General features: G+C 43.4%; 1 protein-coding gene across 2 annotated transcripts in view; it reads right to left on the reverse strand.

Annotated features, from left to right (window-relative positions):
- Positions 1–13,628, reverse strand: part of LOC142256710 (sialic acid-binding Ig-like lectin 13) — a 40,977-nt gene extending 27,349 nt beyond the window's left edge. For both annotated transcript variants that reach the window (XM_075328561.1, XM_075328560.1), the window contains exons 1-4: positions 13,548–13,628; positions 11,914–12,086; positions 9,013–9,387; positions 1,111–1,377 (exon numbers count right to left, since the gene is read on the reverse strand). In XM_075328561.1, coding sequence (XP_075184676.1) covers positions 1,111–1,377; positions 9,013–9,387; positions 11,914–11,959 — 688 coding nt within the window. In that variant the 5' untranslated portion in view covers positions 11,960–12,086; positions 13,548–13,628. The remainder of the gene's footprint in view (positions 1–1,110; positions 1,378–9,012; positions 9,388–11,913; positions 12,087–13,547) is intronic.
- Positions 13,629–17,006: the final 3,378 nt, after the last annotated feature.

Consider the following 17,006-nt stretch of genomic DNA (forward strand, 5'->3'; position numbering starts at 1 on the left):
GAATTTGAGGAGCGGTAGTCAATCATGCCCCTTCCTCAACCCCATTCTGCCCAAGCTCCAAGTAAAAACACCAAGGGTCTAAATTTTTAGCTCAATCTCATGCCGAACACAAAAAATTGTGAATTTTCAAAGCTATTTTCACCACAAATCTGTCAAAAAATCTTTGATGACTCGCCCCTTATTGTTGCGAGGGACAAGGACGGCGTCAAACTGAGGTTCTTGGAAACCTCTTGAAGTTACATCACAAATTGGACCGACAGCATAAATCATCAATCAGATCTAATCCTAACAGTGAATTATCTGATAATAAATAGACCTGTCATGATTGACTCCTGGCTCAGCTGGAGCTGAGCCTTTTTTTTAGTTTCACTTCTGATGCAGGTCACGTTAGGGGTTAATCCTTTCTGCCTTGTTCTGGAGGTCAGGCTGCTTTATTAGGGCACTGTTTCTCTTGGACTTCGCCAGTGATACTTCTGGCTCTGCTGTGTTCTGCTCTTGAGTGACCTGTTTTCTGCCCTGCCCCCTCCTGACCTCCGTGTTCACCTGACCTGTTAACCTCCTCTGTTGTCTGTTCCATCAGTGTCTCTCCCGCTGTCTCCCTGTTCGTTCCTTATCTGTTTACCTTTATTCTGACTTGTCTTCCCACTCCCCCTCGCTTCTAGGCTCTGATTTCCCGGCTACTGACTATTTGCTTCCCTCTGATTACGTTTAGACTTTGCCCTTGTGTACTTACAAGACCTCATGTTGTGACACGGCTTTCTGACGATTTTACTGCCATCTGGTGGGCTTGACTAGTATTACCTCTGCTAGGGAATTCCCTGCTCATACGTTTCCTCCACTTTTACGCCCCCTAGTGGTTTACCAGCTAACTACCTTCTCAGTCCCACATTACTGTACTGTACTGCTATTGTACATCTTAGAGTACAGCGTGACAAGACCTAAGTGGAAAGTGATTGGCTCCAAAATCATCTCAAAATTGGCTTGTCTTCTTCTAAGCCTTTGGAGCCCATTACTGAGTCAGAGTATTAGACTAGTGAAGGATCTCCTGGCTTCTCTGGTGGGCGTCTGCAACCCTGACAAAGGGCATTGGTAAAACTAAAATATACTTACAGCAAACATCAAGAAGAATGGCTTTCCTGGTGATCTTGCCCTTGGTGTTTGACATCTCACATGTGATGGTTTTCTGGTGATCACTTATAGATGGAGTAAATGTTATAGTGGATGAATTCTTCATCCAGACGCCGGTCACATCGCTTTTCGTCCATTGGAAATTTAATGATGTCGGAGAACAATTTCTTGGTGGAGAACAGGTCAGAGTTGTATTGATTCCAGCAGTCAAGGTCCCAGGATCTGAGATGACCGGTTCTTCTGTGAGATCTACACAAGAAATACAAATTAATTATGACCTCTGGCAAGTAAATATTTGCAAGAATACGACAGAAATTGGGTATCGAGTTTTAAAAGATGATCACATAAATATAAAAGCCCCCCTGATGAATGACACATGAACACTGCCAGGAGGATTATAGTTATTTTCCTCCTGGCAGCGAAGTTCAACGTGCAAGCACCGGGCAGGTTCCAAATGCTATTAGGCTATGTGCCAAGGGGACATTGTACCTGGGGATATATCCGCAGGTACGTCCACAGGTTTCCCACAGCTGCTCCCCGGAATCTGCAGTTATACATTGCTACGGAATTGCAGCGAAATCTCTGCGGAAAACCTGTGGACATTCATGGGACTTACCTGTGGTAGTCCCGGCCTCTATCTCCATAGTGGAGAGGCGGGAGATCCGCAAGTAAATCCGCATTAATACTTGACATGCAGTTAACTGCGGCTGCGGGACATCCGCAGCATATTCCGCAGCCGCACATACCGTAGCAATGTCCTATAGGATAATATGGGGAGTTTCTGTACTTGTTAAAACCTCCGGATTTATCTAGAAAATCCAGATAAATACGCAGGTTTTCCGAGGCAAAATCTGCGGGTACATAGTCCCGTGGGCACATAGCCTTAACCTGTAGATTAACCCCTTATCTGCAATTTAATAGCATTTTTTTTGGACGATTGGTTCCTTTTGAAACCCAAATGTCAAAGTAAAGCCACCATCCATTTCTAACAGATTTATATAGCACAGGCAATCAGACAATTGCAGCTTCAAGTCCCCTAAAGGGACTATTAAGTACAGGAAAAAGTGAGAAAAAAGTTTTTAACAATATGAATTTTTTTTTTTTAAAAAATACAGAAATTAAAATCATCCTATTTTTTTCCCATTGAAAATAAAATTATTAAAAAAAGTAATAAAAAATACACCTAATTGGTATTGCTGCATTTGTAAAAGTCCAGTTTATCAAAATATAAAAGAAATTTATCTTTTTGCTCAACAGCGTAATGACAAAAAAATAAAGACGCTAGAATTACATTTTTTTGGCTGCCACAACATTCTAATAAAAGACAATAAGAGACGATCAAAATAACGCCTCTTCTCAAAATCAGAAAATATATCAGCTCAGTCATTTCTTACTAAATTTCAGAATTTATTTTCACCACTTAAATAAAAAAAACAAAAACTATACATGTTTGTTATCTGTGTACTCATACTGACCTGGAGAATCTTGTTCCCTGGTCAATTTAACCTTATAGTGAATTTGATAAATTAAAAAAAAGCAGAAAAACATTGTTGAATTGCACTTTCTTAGGGGCCATTTACACGCTGCGATATCGCTAACGATATATCGTCGGGGTCACGTCGTTAGTGACGCACATCCGGCCTCATTAGTAACATCGTGTGACACCAAGGAGCGACGCTCAACGATCGCAAGAACGTCAAAAATTGTTGATCGTTGAGACGTCGCTCCTTTACGAAATATTGGTGGTGATGCATGCCGCAGGTTGTTCGTCGTTCCTGCGGCAGCACACATCGCTATGTGTGATACCGCAGGAGTGACGACCATCTCCTTACCTGCGTCCACCGGCAATGAGGAATGAAGGAGGTGGGCGGCATGTTACGGCCGCTCATCTCCGCCCCTCCGCTTCTATTGCACGACCACTTAGTGACGCCACTGGGACGTTGCTGTGATGCCGAACGCACCTCCCCCTTGAAGGAGGGATTGTTCAGTGGTCACAGCGACGTCGCTGCATAGGTATGTGCGTGTGATGCTGCCGTAGCGATAATGTTTGCTACGGCAGCGATCACCACATATCGCACAAACGACGGGGGCTGGTGCTATCGTGCACGCTAGCGATGTCGCAGCATGTGTAAAGCACCCTTTAGTGGCAGCTGTGTGCTGTTATTAACCCTTTATTCCCCCGATTGCCACCGCACCAGGGTAATAGGGAAGAGTCAGGTAAAGTGCAAGGATTGTCACATCTAATGGATATGGCAATGTTGGGAGGCTGCAGGCTGCTATTTTTAGGCTATGGGGGGCCAATAAGCACAGGTTTCCACAGCCTGAGAATACCAGTTCCCATCTGTTGGGCATTATCATGGCTGGGTAACAAAATTTGGGGGACCGCATGACAATTATTAAAATTATTTATTTAAATAACTTTAAAAAAGCCGCCTATTGTTCTTCTAATTTTGATACACTGTCAAGATAAGCACCTGGCTGGGGGCTGCAACCTGTAGCTGTATGCTTTATCTGTGCTGTGTATCATAATATGGGGGACTCTACACATATTTTTTAATGTATTTATTTATTTTTACTCCAATCTACAGTGACCCACAGACAGTATCTGTGATTGATTGCAGTCCGACGCTGTCACACAGGCTGGTGACGCATCTGATTGCAACCAATCACAGATGCCAGGACTGCTGGTGGGCAGGTGAAACAGTAAATATGAATGAGCAATAATGAGCAGCCCCAGGAAGCAGTTACCAGATATCCAGGATCAATTCTGGTCCAGAACCGGATATTTTTTTAATCTGGTTAGATTGGCCGGTCCTGATATCCCGCACATCACTAGTACTCATTAAAACACTGTCGCTCAATTAACAATTACTTAAAGGGTATATCCAGAACAAAAAAAAAATTGATTAAGTACTAAGAGACAGATAGTTGTTAATTACCTACCTGTTGTGACCGGTGTCCTTCTTTTCTGGCACAGAACAGTCAGAGAGCGCTCCAGCTGGCGATTTAGCTGCTTCTGCTGACATCATGACGGCAAAGCTTCTTATCCGCTCTCTATTGACAGGGCGGTACTGCCAACATCATTCTGATTGAAAGCTGGCTCCTTGCTGTCTAACTGGCAGAGTCGGCTGTCAATCAGCATGACCTCTTTAGACCTGGCACATCGGATGAAAAGCCGCCAGTCTGCTGATATGGAGCAGCTGAATGGCCGCCAGGAGTGGTCAATGGCTGCTCACTGCCACAGTGGGTACGACAGGCAGGTAGTTGCCTCTGTTAGCAACTAGCTGCCTGGTTATTCTTTTTTTTTTTGTTACTATGCATCAAAAAAACTAAGCCTCTTAACTTAAGTGACAAGAACATCTAACACCTTATATAAGGCAGCAGTTATAGTGATTGTCTGATCTCCACCCATCTCTTTTCCCATAAGCAGGTATATTGAGGTCACTTTGATATCACTATGGCCTCTTTCACACATTCTTGTATCCGATACATGTGACGTAGATTTCACACTTATTGGAGACACAAACTTATGTAAACCCATTAAAATCAATGACCTTGGTCACACCTTTGTGCTTTCTCACAGATGCTTGTCCATGTGCTCTACACGGTGACATGTCCGTTTTTCTCCAGCAGCACTGATGGCACATGGAAACGCACATTGTCACATCAGTGCTGCCAGAGAAAACACAAGTCTTAGAAATACCGGAGAAAACCTCAAGCTCTGCTGACTTTGGCGCTGCTGTCACTTGCTTCCAGGCCCGTTAATTTTGGTCCTGCATATTCAATGCACCGCGGACCCGGAAGCAGCAATGCTAGGAACAGGTGAATAAAAAGTTCCTGCTCTCTGTGGGTTATCACGGAGAGTACACGGTGAACACTAGTGTGCCACAATCACGGCACACAGATGACCATACCTTCAACACAGTCCGTGCAAAACATCAGTGTTTTACAAAGACATGTGAAAGAGGCAGTAAAGTACTCAAAAGGTTTTCCAGCCACCCCTAGGAGACCTCAGTGTGTTACACACATATTTTCTGGGCAACTTTATGTACTGCAGTACTTGCAATTCATGGAAGGAAAGGTTTTGGCAGAGCTGGCAAATTTAAATTTCAAAAGATTTGATCATCTTTAGTAAATATTGATGTAAATGTGCTCCTGTATGCATGTGGGCTTGGTGGGGGAAGCGCATAAAAAGTGTGGCAAAGGAGCAATTCACCGTTAGTGTCCACCACTGGGACAAACGTCACACAAGCCTGCAGACTACAACTATCCAAGGTGGACGGAGGTCACACAAGGCTGCAGACTACAACTATCCAAGGTGGACGAACGTCACACGAGGCTGCAGACTACAACTATCCAAGGTGGACAAACGTCACACAAGGCTGCAGACTACAACTATCCAAGGTGGACGAACGTCACACAAGGCTGCAGACTACAACTATCCAAGGTGGACGGAGGTCACACAAGGCTGCAGACTACAACTATCCAAGGTGGGCAGAGGTCACACAAGGCTGCAGACTACAACTATCCTAGGTGGACGAGGGCCACACAAGGCTGCAGACTACAACTATCCAAGGTGGACGGAGGTCACACAAGGCTGCAGACTACAACTATCCAAGGTGGACGAAGGTCACACAAGGCTGCAGACTACAACTATCCAAGGTGGACGGAGGTCACACAAGGCTGCAGACTACAACTATCCAAGGTGGACGAGGGTCACACAAGGCTGCAGACTACAACTATCCAAGGTGGACGATCGTCACACAAGGCTGCAGACTACAACTATCCAAGGTGGACGGAGGTCACACAAGGCTGCAGACTACAACTATCCAAAGTGGACAGAGGTCACACAAGGCTGCAGACTACAACTATCCAAGGTGGACGGAGGTCACACAAGGCTGCAGACTACAACTATCCAAGGTGGACGGAGGTCACATCCGGCGTCACTTTCGACATTGTAGTGTGTAAAGCATTTTTGATACGATTAACGAGTGCAAAAGCGTCGTAATCGTATCATCGGTGCAGTGTCGGTCATTTCCATGAATTGGGAAAGACCGATGTTACTATGTTGTTCCTCGTTCCTGCGGCAGCACACATCGCTGTGTATGAAGCCGCAGGATTGAGGAACATCTCCTACCTGCATCCCACCGGCTATGCGGATGTTTACGTCCCGCTCATCTCCTCCCCTCCGCTTCTATTGGCCGCCTGCCGTGTGATGTCGCTATGACGCTGCATGACCCGCCCCCTTAGGAAGGAGGCGGTTCGCCGGCCAGAGCGACGTCGCAGGGCAGGTGAGTGCATGTGAAGCTATCACAAGATATCGCAGCTGCGACGGGCGTGGGGACTATCGCGCTCGGCATTGTAAGCATCGGCTTGCGATGTCGTAGTGTGCAAAGGGCCCCCTAAAGTTCAATTCTTGCCAGATATTGCTTTTTTGTATTGTTAGTGGATTGATTATGGCACTCGCTTATTCGATTACGTTTATTGTCCCCCTACTTCCTGGTATTTGAAACACATTGCGTACCACAGGTATATCTGGAGAGCGTCCTGATTAATTTGCCATTTCCGGAACGTAATTTCATGCTGGGGAGAGTCTTCCCCAGTGCACAGTATATATGCTGGTTCCGCTATCGTCACTTCTGATTTCGGAGCCTGTGCATCCATTTTTTGTGCAAAATTTTGCTAAGCGGAACTAAAATGCACACACGAGGCGGACCTTTCTTGCTGCACAATATCACGTGTTCTCCACTTCCGGTTTCCGGACGCCGAATAATTAGGTGCCGTGATTGTCTTTTCATGTGGTAAGCTCCACAGTTATGCTAATATAATGGCATTTTTTGAATCCACCAATGCTATAACTCCTTACATCTAGCTCTGTGATGTTTATTGGTTCAAACAATAATTGTATGATTTGTTTGCTTAATGAGTCTGTATACTGGCGTTATAAAAACCCACTAAGAATGCTCATTTTAACATACTAGAAGGTGGCCGGATTCTAACGTATCGGGTAGTGTAGAATGTGTATGTAGGTTAGCAGAGTGAATAATACGGTAATGAATGGACTGGAGGGGTTAGTATTTAGTATTCTTATAATTGTTTCTTGGTTTTAAAATGACAAACAACAGAAGGAACAGTTTTAATAGATGAGTCTAATGTGTAATGATGTCCATGGCTTGTAATGAAAGAAGGCCATGAACAGTGTAAAGTTAAGTAAAAATATGCTGATGCTGTGATGTGGCCAATGCTGGTATGTGCCCCCATCGTGTGTATATGTGTATGTGTGTATGTGTGTATGTGTCTGTGTGTTTGTTCAGTGTATACATGCGGGGGGGCGGAGCCGAGCGGAGTAATGTGTGCAGGGGACGGAGTGCGGGGTGGGTGGAGCCGAGCGGGGCCATGGCGCTGATGACGTCAGTGCTGGGAAAAGGTGACTATCCAGGTGTGTGTGTGTGTGTGTATTCAGTGTATACATGCGGGGGGGCGGAGCCGAGCGGAGTAGTGTGTGCAGGGGACGGAGTGCGGGGTGGGTGGAGCCGAGCTGGGCCATGGTGCTGAGGACGTCAGTGCTGGGAACAGGTGACTATCCAGGTGTGTGTCTATGTGTGTGTGTTCAGTGTATATATGGGGGGGGTGGAGTGCGGGGGGGTGGAGCCGAGCGGGGCCATGGTGCTGAGGACGTCAGTGCTGGGAACAGGTGACTATCCAGGTGTGTGTCTATGTGTGTGTGTTCAGTGTATACATGCGGGGGGCGGAGTGCGGGGGGTGGAGCCGAGCAGGGCCATGGCGCTGAGGACGTCAGTGCTGGGAACAGGTGACTATCCAGGTGTGTGTGTGTGTGCGTGTGTGTTCAGTCTATACATGCGGGGGGCGGAGTGCGGGGGGTGGAGCCGAGCAGGGCCATGGCGCTGAGGACGTCAGTGCTGGGAACAGGTGACTATCCAGGTGTGTGTGTGTGTGTGTCTATGTGTGTGTGTTCAGTGTATACATGCGGGGGGCGGAGTGCGGGGGGTAGAGCCGAGTGGGTTAATGTGTGCAGGGGCAGAGGTGAGCAGTGGGTATGTGTTGGCTGGGTTGCCGGTGTGGTCTCCCGGGGGTGCAGCACTCACTGGGGAGTCGGGGCTCTGTGTGGGTGCGGAGAAAAGTGTCGGGCGTCGTCCTGTCGGCCCGTAGTTCGTGCTGTTCAGTTAGCTGAGCCATTGGTCGCAGGCTCTTTAGCGCGCGCGGTGTGGCAATGGTTGTCACTGTAATGATGTCATTTTGGAGCAAGACAGACAGAAAGACAGACAGAATAAGGCAATTATATATATATAGATGCCCTTGGAAAAAGCCATGGCGAAACGCGTCAGGGTGTCTCATTGGTAAGGCTTTATTAATGTGTAGCAATGTGGTATAATCATCTATTGGCATTTGGCAGTTAAGTTACTTTTGTACCAGATTTATTTTCCCTGACATATCTATTTTTTTCATTTTCATCTGCCATCTTATTGATCCTTACATTGTTCCACATTGCTATCATATTATGCCTATGTCATCTTACTATGTAGGTTTCACCATTTATTTTTGTGGCACAGTTAATAACTGATAAGTTTATTATTCCCACTGTCGGGTGATTGTGAATATTATTGCACACTGTCAGCTTTCATGTAATAATTACCTATGATGGTTCAAAATTCCTGTTGGCAGTTGTGCATTTTGTGACTATCAGTTATTTTCATGTACTCATTTCTACAATTTTTTATGCTGTGTATTTTTTGTATTTTCTTGTAATATTTATTTTGGTTTAAAATCATTTGGATTTTTTTCTGGGTAGTTTTATATGTATTGATTGTTTGTCTTTTGTAGCACAGTGACATACAGATCACAGCTATATCAGGATTCACTTACCGGTCACAGTAATGGTGGTTGTTATTTGGCCATAATTATATTTTATTTTACTGTCTTTGCTTTTTTCAAATCTGTAGTAATACGGCCCCTCATCTTCTTTCCTGGCGTCAGTTATGGTCAGGGTGCAGTCTCCATTATCGGGATTTCCCGTCAGATGGAAGTTTGTTGTTTTCACATCACTGAATTTATCATTAGAGGCTACAATATAAAATGGAGTTTTCGGTTCTGTCACCAGTATCCAGTATCCGGAGGAATTACTGAACCTATTTCTATAATCAGCGAAGAAGGTGCAAGGAATCGTGACGCAGAGACCCTCCTGTACCCCGACATTATAATCCACTTGGATAGAATATCCTGGTATCTGGCCTGTGATACCTGTAGGACAACAAAGTATTATTGTTACATATTGGGAAACACGTATCAAATACTTCACAAATATATTAAATTATAGATTTTTTTTTCCTAATTATTAGCTGTGCATCATTTTTTAAAACTTTAGTAAAATAGTTGCCCACTACTTTGATATTGATATTCCGCACCCCCAGATACAGTAGGTTATCATTTTTTTAGTTATGGCTCACAGGGTGATTTGATTTTAAGTTTTTTATTATTTTTAATTTTTTTTTAACTTTTTTTACATTTTATTTCTGGTCATCACAGGGAACTTGAATTTGTAATAATTTGATTGTTTGTCCTATATGTTGCAAGTTTGCTTTACTGTATGTATAGAAAGTTAAAATAACAGTTTCCTCGCCGGTCTGGAGCTAAGCGTCATAGGAGTACCACCCTGACAGTGACAGGGCACCCAGCTGTCCTGTTCACCCATTGATATCCCCTTACATCTATTTATGTCTCCTATACACAACATGATGACATCGGGTGCATGAGCAGGCGCGTGGGCAGGATCTTATGATCCAGTCCAGTAATGTAACACTTACTAATCTGGGTGTTGTTTCAAGAAAGTCACTGTTTAATTAGTAGGAGATTATCACTACAGGACTAGATGTCTCATGTCATCTAGTCTTCCTGCTCTGTGTAACCCCACCCCCACCACTGATTGGCAGCTTTTGGCCTATGCACAGTAAACACTGAAATAAGGACATAAATGTTGTGGGTGTTGTTATACAGGGCACAACATTCAGATAACTACTAGATTTGCAACGGATAAATCACTTATTTTATCAAAATTGCACTAAGCAGCCCCGTAAGTGACACATCACTGAAATCAGGGACTTTGCTGCTTTTAGATTACATATCTGAAGTCTGAAGACAGATTCCCTGTACCCTGTAAATGGCACTGTTAGTGACTGTCAAAGGTATTTAAGAAATGAACAGCAGCAATTGGAGCTAGCTCTGGTTGCTGCTGTTAGTGGCTGCAGGACAGCTGGCACCTAATCATTAACCTGTTCATACAATAGCATCAGATCCATGACTTACATATAATGGGGTGGGAAGAGGTTGTAGGAGTGCATCATTCCATCTATTTAGCCCTTACATCCTCAGTACTGTATACCACAAATTCATTACATACCATGCACATATTACAGATGGACAGATCTTTAGTCTCCAGCAATCACATTGATCACATTGTAACCTAAAGGGGGCTTTACACGCTGCGACATCGCTAATGCGGAGTCGTTGGGGTCACGGAATTTGTGACGCACATCCGGCCGCATTAGCGATGCCGTTGCGTGTGACACCGATAAGTGATTTTGCATCGTTGCAAAAACGTGCAAAATCGCTAATCGGTGACATGGGGGTCCATTCTTAAAAATAGTTACTGCAGCAGTAACGAAGTTGTTCCTCGTTCCTGCGGCAGCACACATCGCTCCGTGTGACACCATAGGAACGAGGAAGCTCTCCTTACCTGCGTCCCGGCCGCTATGAGGAAGGAAGGAGGTGGGCGGGATGTTACGTCCCGCTCAGCTCCGCCCCTCCGCTGCTATTGGGCGGCGGTTCAGTGACGCTTCAGTGACGTCGCTGTGATGCCGCACGGACCGCCCCCTTAGAAAGGAGGCGGTTCGCCCGTCACAGCAACGTCGCCGGGCAGGTAAGTAGTGTGACGGCTCTGGGCGATGTTGTGCGGCACGGGCAGCGATTTGCCCGTGTCGCGCAACAGATGGGAGCGGGTACCCACACTAGCGATATCGGGACCGATATCGCAGTGTGTAAAGTAGCCTTAACACCAAAGAGAACATGGTGGCTAAAAATCAACTTGCTTTGCTCAAAATTATTCAGCACCTTCCTGGGTCTCTTTGGACAAATGCTAAAGAGTAAGACTAAAAAGTGTTGGAAAATCAGTGGCACACTAATATCTGTGGCAGTGGGATACAGTGCTAGATGTGGCTGCTATACTATAGTGTACTCGTAACTAGTGATGAGCGGGCACTGCCATGCTCGGGTGCTCAGTACTCGTAAATAGTGATGAGCGGGCACTACCATGCTCGGGTGCTCAGTACTGGTAACTAGTGATGAGCGGGCACTACCATGCTCGGGTGCTCAGTACTGGTAACTAGTGATGAGCGGGCACTACCATGCTCGGGTGCTCAGTATTGGTAACTAGTGATGAGTGGGCACTACCATGCTCGGGTGCTCAGTACTCATAATGAGCAGTCGGGTGCTCGGACGGGTGCTTCTCGTGTACTGAGTATGATGGAAGTCAGAAGTCATGGAAAACCATCTGGAAAAATGCTTGGGTCCCCCATTATCTTCCATTATACTTGGGTTCTCAAGTCGCGCCCATCCAAGCATCCAACTTCTTCTTACGAGTACTAAGCACCTGATCATGGTAGTGCTCACTCATCACCAGTGATAATCGATCCGACACCTTCAATGATCTTAAATATATCAAAAGAAACCTCATCTTAAATTTTCTCCAAGATAGTGTCGTATATTATTTACCTTTCCAGAAGAGCGGGAGGATCACCACAAGACTAACCCACATCATATTGGGCTTTACCTGCCTCTTCTTGATACTGAGATGAACTTTTAGTGGAAATGCTGAATGGATTGTAGATCTGTGGGACACATTAGATGTCACTTTCTCTCTGTCTCTCTCTGTCTGTTATATTGTTCTTTAGGAGTAAAGCAAAAGTAAAAAATAAAAGTAAGAACAAATTATCTATTATTTATCTAATTCCCACCCAAAAAAGGAGATAAAGCAGCAGCAATAACAAAGTGCAAGACCCAGCGTCCGGAGTGCAGGACAATAAAATAGAAACAGTGAAGAATGACGGCACCAATATTTAAAAAAAGTGAAAAATGTTATTTATTTCAAGCCCATGTAGTTAATGTTTCATTACCAGAGCCGAAAAATGTAATAAACACAAGCACAGAACATGTGACTGATCACTAATGTGGTGGCTATAGACTAAAATACACAAAAATCACAAGTAAGAAAATTTATGTAATATAATTTTTTTTTTTTTTAGAATAACTTTAACATTTAGAACTTTCTATCGTCTAATATATAAAGCTTAGTGCATGTATGTACAGTATGTGTGTGTATGTCTGTGTGTGTGTGTGTGTGTATGTGTTTATCTCCGCTAAAGGAATCTCCACCATCGCATTTACAGTCACGAAGTTTTGCACAGATGCCCCATGTGACCCAGGAAACGTCATAGATATGTTTTGAGGGGAAAATTTCACCCCAAAAAACTTGCTTACATTAAAATCAATGGAGCTGGGAGCTACAAATCATTGATAGAAGCTGTGATTGGTTGCTATAGGCAACAAAGGACATTGTTAGTATAAGAAGCTTATGTGTGAGGTAATGTGATGTCAGTAGCGTCAGACAGATAAACACAGAGACACACACAGAGACAGACACACAGACACAGAGACACACACAAAGAGACACACACAGAGACACGCACACAGAGACACGAAGAGAGAGAGACATGGAGACACACACAGAGACACACACATGGAGACACAGACACACAGAGACAGACAGAGACAGACACAGAAACATACACACAAAGAAACACCGAGGCAGAGACTCAGAAAGATACACAGAGAAAGATACAGAGACAGAGAAACACACAGAGACTGATACAGAGACAGGGACAAACACATAAAGAGACACACACACACACACTCAGAGTGACACACACAAAGTGACACATAAACACACAGAGACACAGATGCAGAGACACACAAAAAGACATACAGAGAGAGAAACACACAGAGACAGAGACAAATAGAGACACAGAGACAGAGACACAAAGAGACACAGACACGTAGAGACAGATACAGAGACTCAGAGAAAGACAGACAGAGACACACACAGAGACACACAGAGACCCAGAGAAACACACTGAGACAGACACACAAAGAGACAGACACGAGACACACACAGAGACAAACAGAGACAGAAACACACAGAGAGAGGGAGAGTCAGACAGAGATGGAGAGTGGTAGACAAACAGCCAGAGAGGGAGAGAGGGAGAATGATACTCAGTTACTATCCCGGGCAACATTGGGTACTACATGATCTAGTATATATAGAATGATAGAGATTACTTTGCACTCACCTAGTAATATATATAATATTAGAAGTATAGGATCCAGGCACCACCGCCCCTCTGTGCCGTGTTTCCTCCACACTGAGGTCTTTCTCCAGATTCTTCCTTTTGCTTTGCTTACCATGTTCTTTCTCTCACTCATTGCTTAATGTTTCTATATTGTAATTTCCTCCCGGCCGCTCGTCTTGCACTTCCTCTTTTTTTTTTTTTTTTACTAAACTGACTTTTTCTCACTCATTAGTTTCATGTAGTATATGACTTTATTTTATTGAAGTAGTATTAGTTAAAATGTTTATATATATATATATATATATATATATATATATATATATATATATATACAGTATGTATTCAGGGAAGAGGTTGAAAAACTCAAGGGGGACGAATACTTTTGCAAGGCACTGTATGTATATATATATATATATATATATATATTTTTTTTTATTTTTTTTTTAACTTAAATGCATGTATTTCTGGTCAAAATTTATTTTTGCTATTGAGTTTCATTATAAACATTTCACTATTTTACAGGTTCAACTTTAATGTGATCTGTGGCCATAAATCAGCTGAGAGAAGCCCAAAAGGAGACACTTAAAATAGTGAGGCCGGGGTCCCACAAGCGAAAAATAAATCGGTCCCATTCTCATCCAGAAAAGTGGAACAATTTTTCTCACTTGTCATCCGTGTGCAATCTGATTTTTTATTAAGCAGGTATTACTAGTGATGGGCAAACCTAAACTGCAAATTTCAGGAACTGTGCATGGCCCCCGAACACGGACTTCTCAGTCTTTTTGGGTTTGGCCAACCGGATAAAAAAGAAAAAAAAGTTAAAAGGAATTCAAATATTGATTAAAATAGGAGAATTATACTTACCGAGTCTCTCGTGCGGCTGTCACACTACTTCCGGGTCTGCTCATTAGTTCTCATGCATATTTACTGCTTTCCTCGTCCACCCCCAGTGACAGCGTCTGTGATTGTTTTCAGTCAGACTGCTGGTGTCTTTGGTTATGGAGTGGAAAATAAATAAATAATTTTAAAAAATGACATAGGATCTGTAACAACGTGTCCCTCCCCCACCTGTGCACATGGCATAATAATCTGTTCCTCCTTTGTACTGCTTCTGGTGGGAGATTGTTTGTTCTTCTCAGCATGGGACTCATCCAATCCACAACTTGGTAGACAGAATAGAGCCAGGATCTCTAGAATCCTTTCATGTATCAAATGTCCAGGGAGAGGTGAGCCCTTCTGCCCACCTAAGAGGCTGATGCCAGGAGAAGAGAACAATGACACCCAAGTTAGTCAGTTGTTGTTTCTCGGCTAGAGAAGGACTAGGATCTATAGCTGAGGCTAGATCCTAGTGCCTGTGTAAGGACTGTTACAGATTGGAGATCAGTGGCCATGTGCGATTGTATTTTGTTGTTCACCCTGTTGGACTCAAGGAACTCATATAAGGACCATTGCCATATTTTCCCTGGCGTCGGAATACCGGGAGGTGCCCCAAGATCTGTTGCTTTGTTGTGGACTCCTTGCAGAATTTATGGATTTATATTCATGTTTGGTGCTTTATCTTTGTGGTTCCAATAAAGCCCTTTAGATTGTTCCTCAGCCTGGTGCCCTTAGTTCTCTGCTGCATACCCTGTCACAGGGTCCCCCGTATGTTGATACCCAGCACAGATAAAGGTACAGGCTGCATCCCCAAGCTGTGCGCATTATCATCTTGGTTATCTCTTTACACCTAGGCCTGTGACTGGAACACGGGAGCATCCGCTACGTCTCGAGGAAAGAAGGTGTAATCATAACCACAGACAAGGATTCTTTACTGTACGAGCAGTGAGACTATGGAACTCTCTGCTGCATGGTGTTGTAATGAGTGATTCAGTACTAACATTTAAGCAGAGCCTGGATGCCTTTCTTGAAAAATATAATATTACTAGTTATGTATATTAGATTTTATGACAGGGTATTGATCCAGGGAACTAGTCTGATTGCCGTATGTGGAGTCAGGAAGGATTTTTTTTCCCCATTGGAGCTTATTTGACACATTGGGGTTTTTTTGCCTTCCTCTGGATCAACATGTTAGGCTACAGGTTGAACTAGATGGACTTAGAGTCTCCCTTCAACCTTAAAACTATGAAATGTATCAAGTTATGAGGGACCCCATGTGGCTTTCTTTAATCATTTAAATAAATCATTTTTAAAAATGGTGTGTGGTTCTCCCCAATTTTAATACCCAGAAAAAATAAAGTAGAGAGCTGGGGGCTGGTATTTTCAGGCTGGGGAGGCCCATGGTTATTGGGCCCCCTCAGCCTAAAATTTTTGTGAGGGCAGAGAAGGGGACCAGAAAAATCTGTTCCAAATTTTATAAGTATTCCTTGTACAAAAAAACCCCAAAAACTAACATTCTTGGAAAATGTACAAACTTTTTCTAACTCTACCTAGTGCTAAAATTAGGATTCTGGTTATGATTAGAGCTAGGACAAGGGTTACAGTTAGGGTAATGTAATTTATATGTGAAAAATATAAAAATGAAAATTACCACAATGTAAAACTTTCAATTTATTTTGGATTGAGCAAGCCATAACTCATCAATATTTTCTAATATTTCAACATATGTGAGAAAGGTTGAACTGGATGGACCTTTGTCTTTATTCAACTTATGTGCTTGGAGGATACCGGTTGCAATAATGAAGTCTTGGAGCATTAGCAGGCTACAGATTAAGATGTGCAAAATACTTATGTTGCCTCGGGCACTGGGAGCCCTCACTACACCATTGCCGAGCACTAGGAGCTCTGTTTTAGTCTTTATTAATACTCTAACTTTTCTTATGCAAATAAGCCATAATGATACAAGTTTTCAACCACAGCACAGAAGTGTTAGGGATTTACTTAGAAAATTAGAATTTCTGCAGTTTTCTGAAAGTTTAAACCTCACATGAAAAGACTGAGCAAAAGCTAAAGTAATTCTTTCAGAACTGGATTAAGAAAGGTCAAGCATCCAAACTTTTGGCTAAGAAGCCCTCACTCAATAGGGAGACGAAAAGCACAGATATTGTGTCTTTCTTCTTATTTCTCTTGTAGAAAAAAAATAGAGAGGTTGTCAAATAAACAACTTTTCTCACAAATCTACAGAATAGAGGATTAGTGTAGGATCACTAGGTATCTAACAGTGGAGATGGCATTTCGAGAAGCATTTGTAGCCACCATTCTCACATACAATGAATGGAGCAGTGGACACAAATTCTTAGATGTCCTCCATTTGTGTAGGGTTCTTTAAGATCCCCGTTGTTGTGATTGTATGTAGTCCCATAGTTGGACCCCAGCAGTCATAAATTTATTATCTACCCTGAGGAGAGGTGAGACATGTTGTTTACGGGACAGCCTAGTTATGTTGACTTGATTCTACACATCTACTTGACTCTAGACATCTACTTTACTCTAGACTTGACTTGACATCTAATTGATTCTAGA

This window comes from Anomaloglossus baeobatrachus, chromosome 11 (genome assembly GCF_048569485.1).
Source record: "Anomaloglossus baeobatrachus isolate aAnoBae1 chromosome 11, aAnoBae1.hap1, whole genome shotgun sequence".
NCBI lineage: Eukaryota > Metazoa > Chordata > Amphibia > Anura > Aromobatidae > Anomaloglossus > Anomaloglossus baeobatrachus.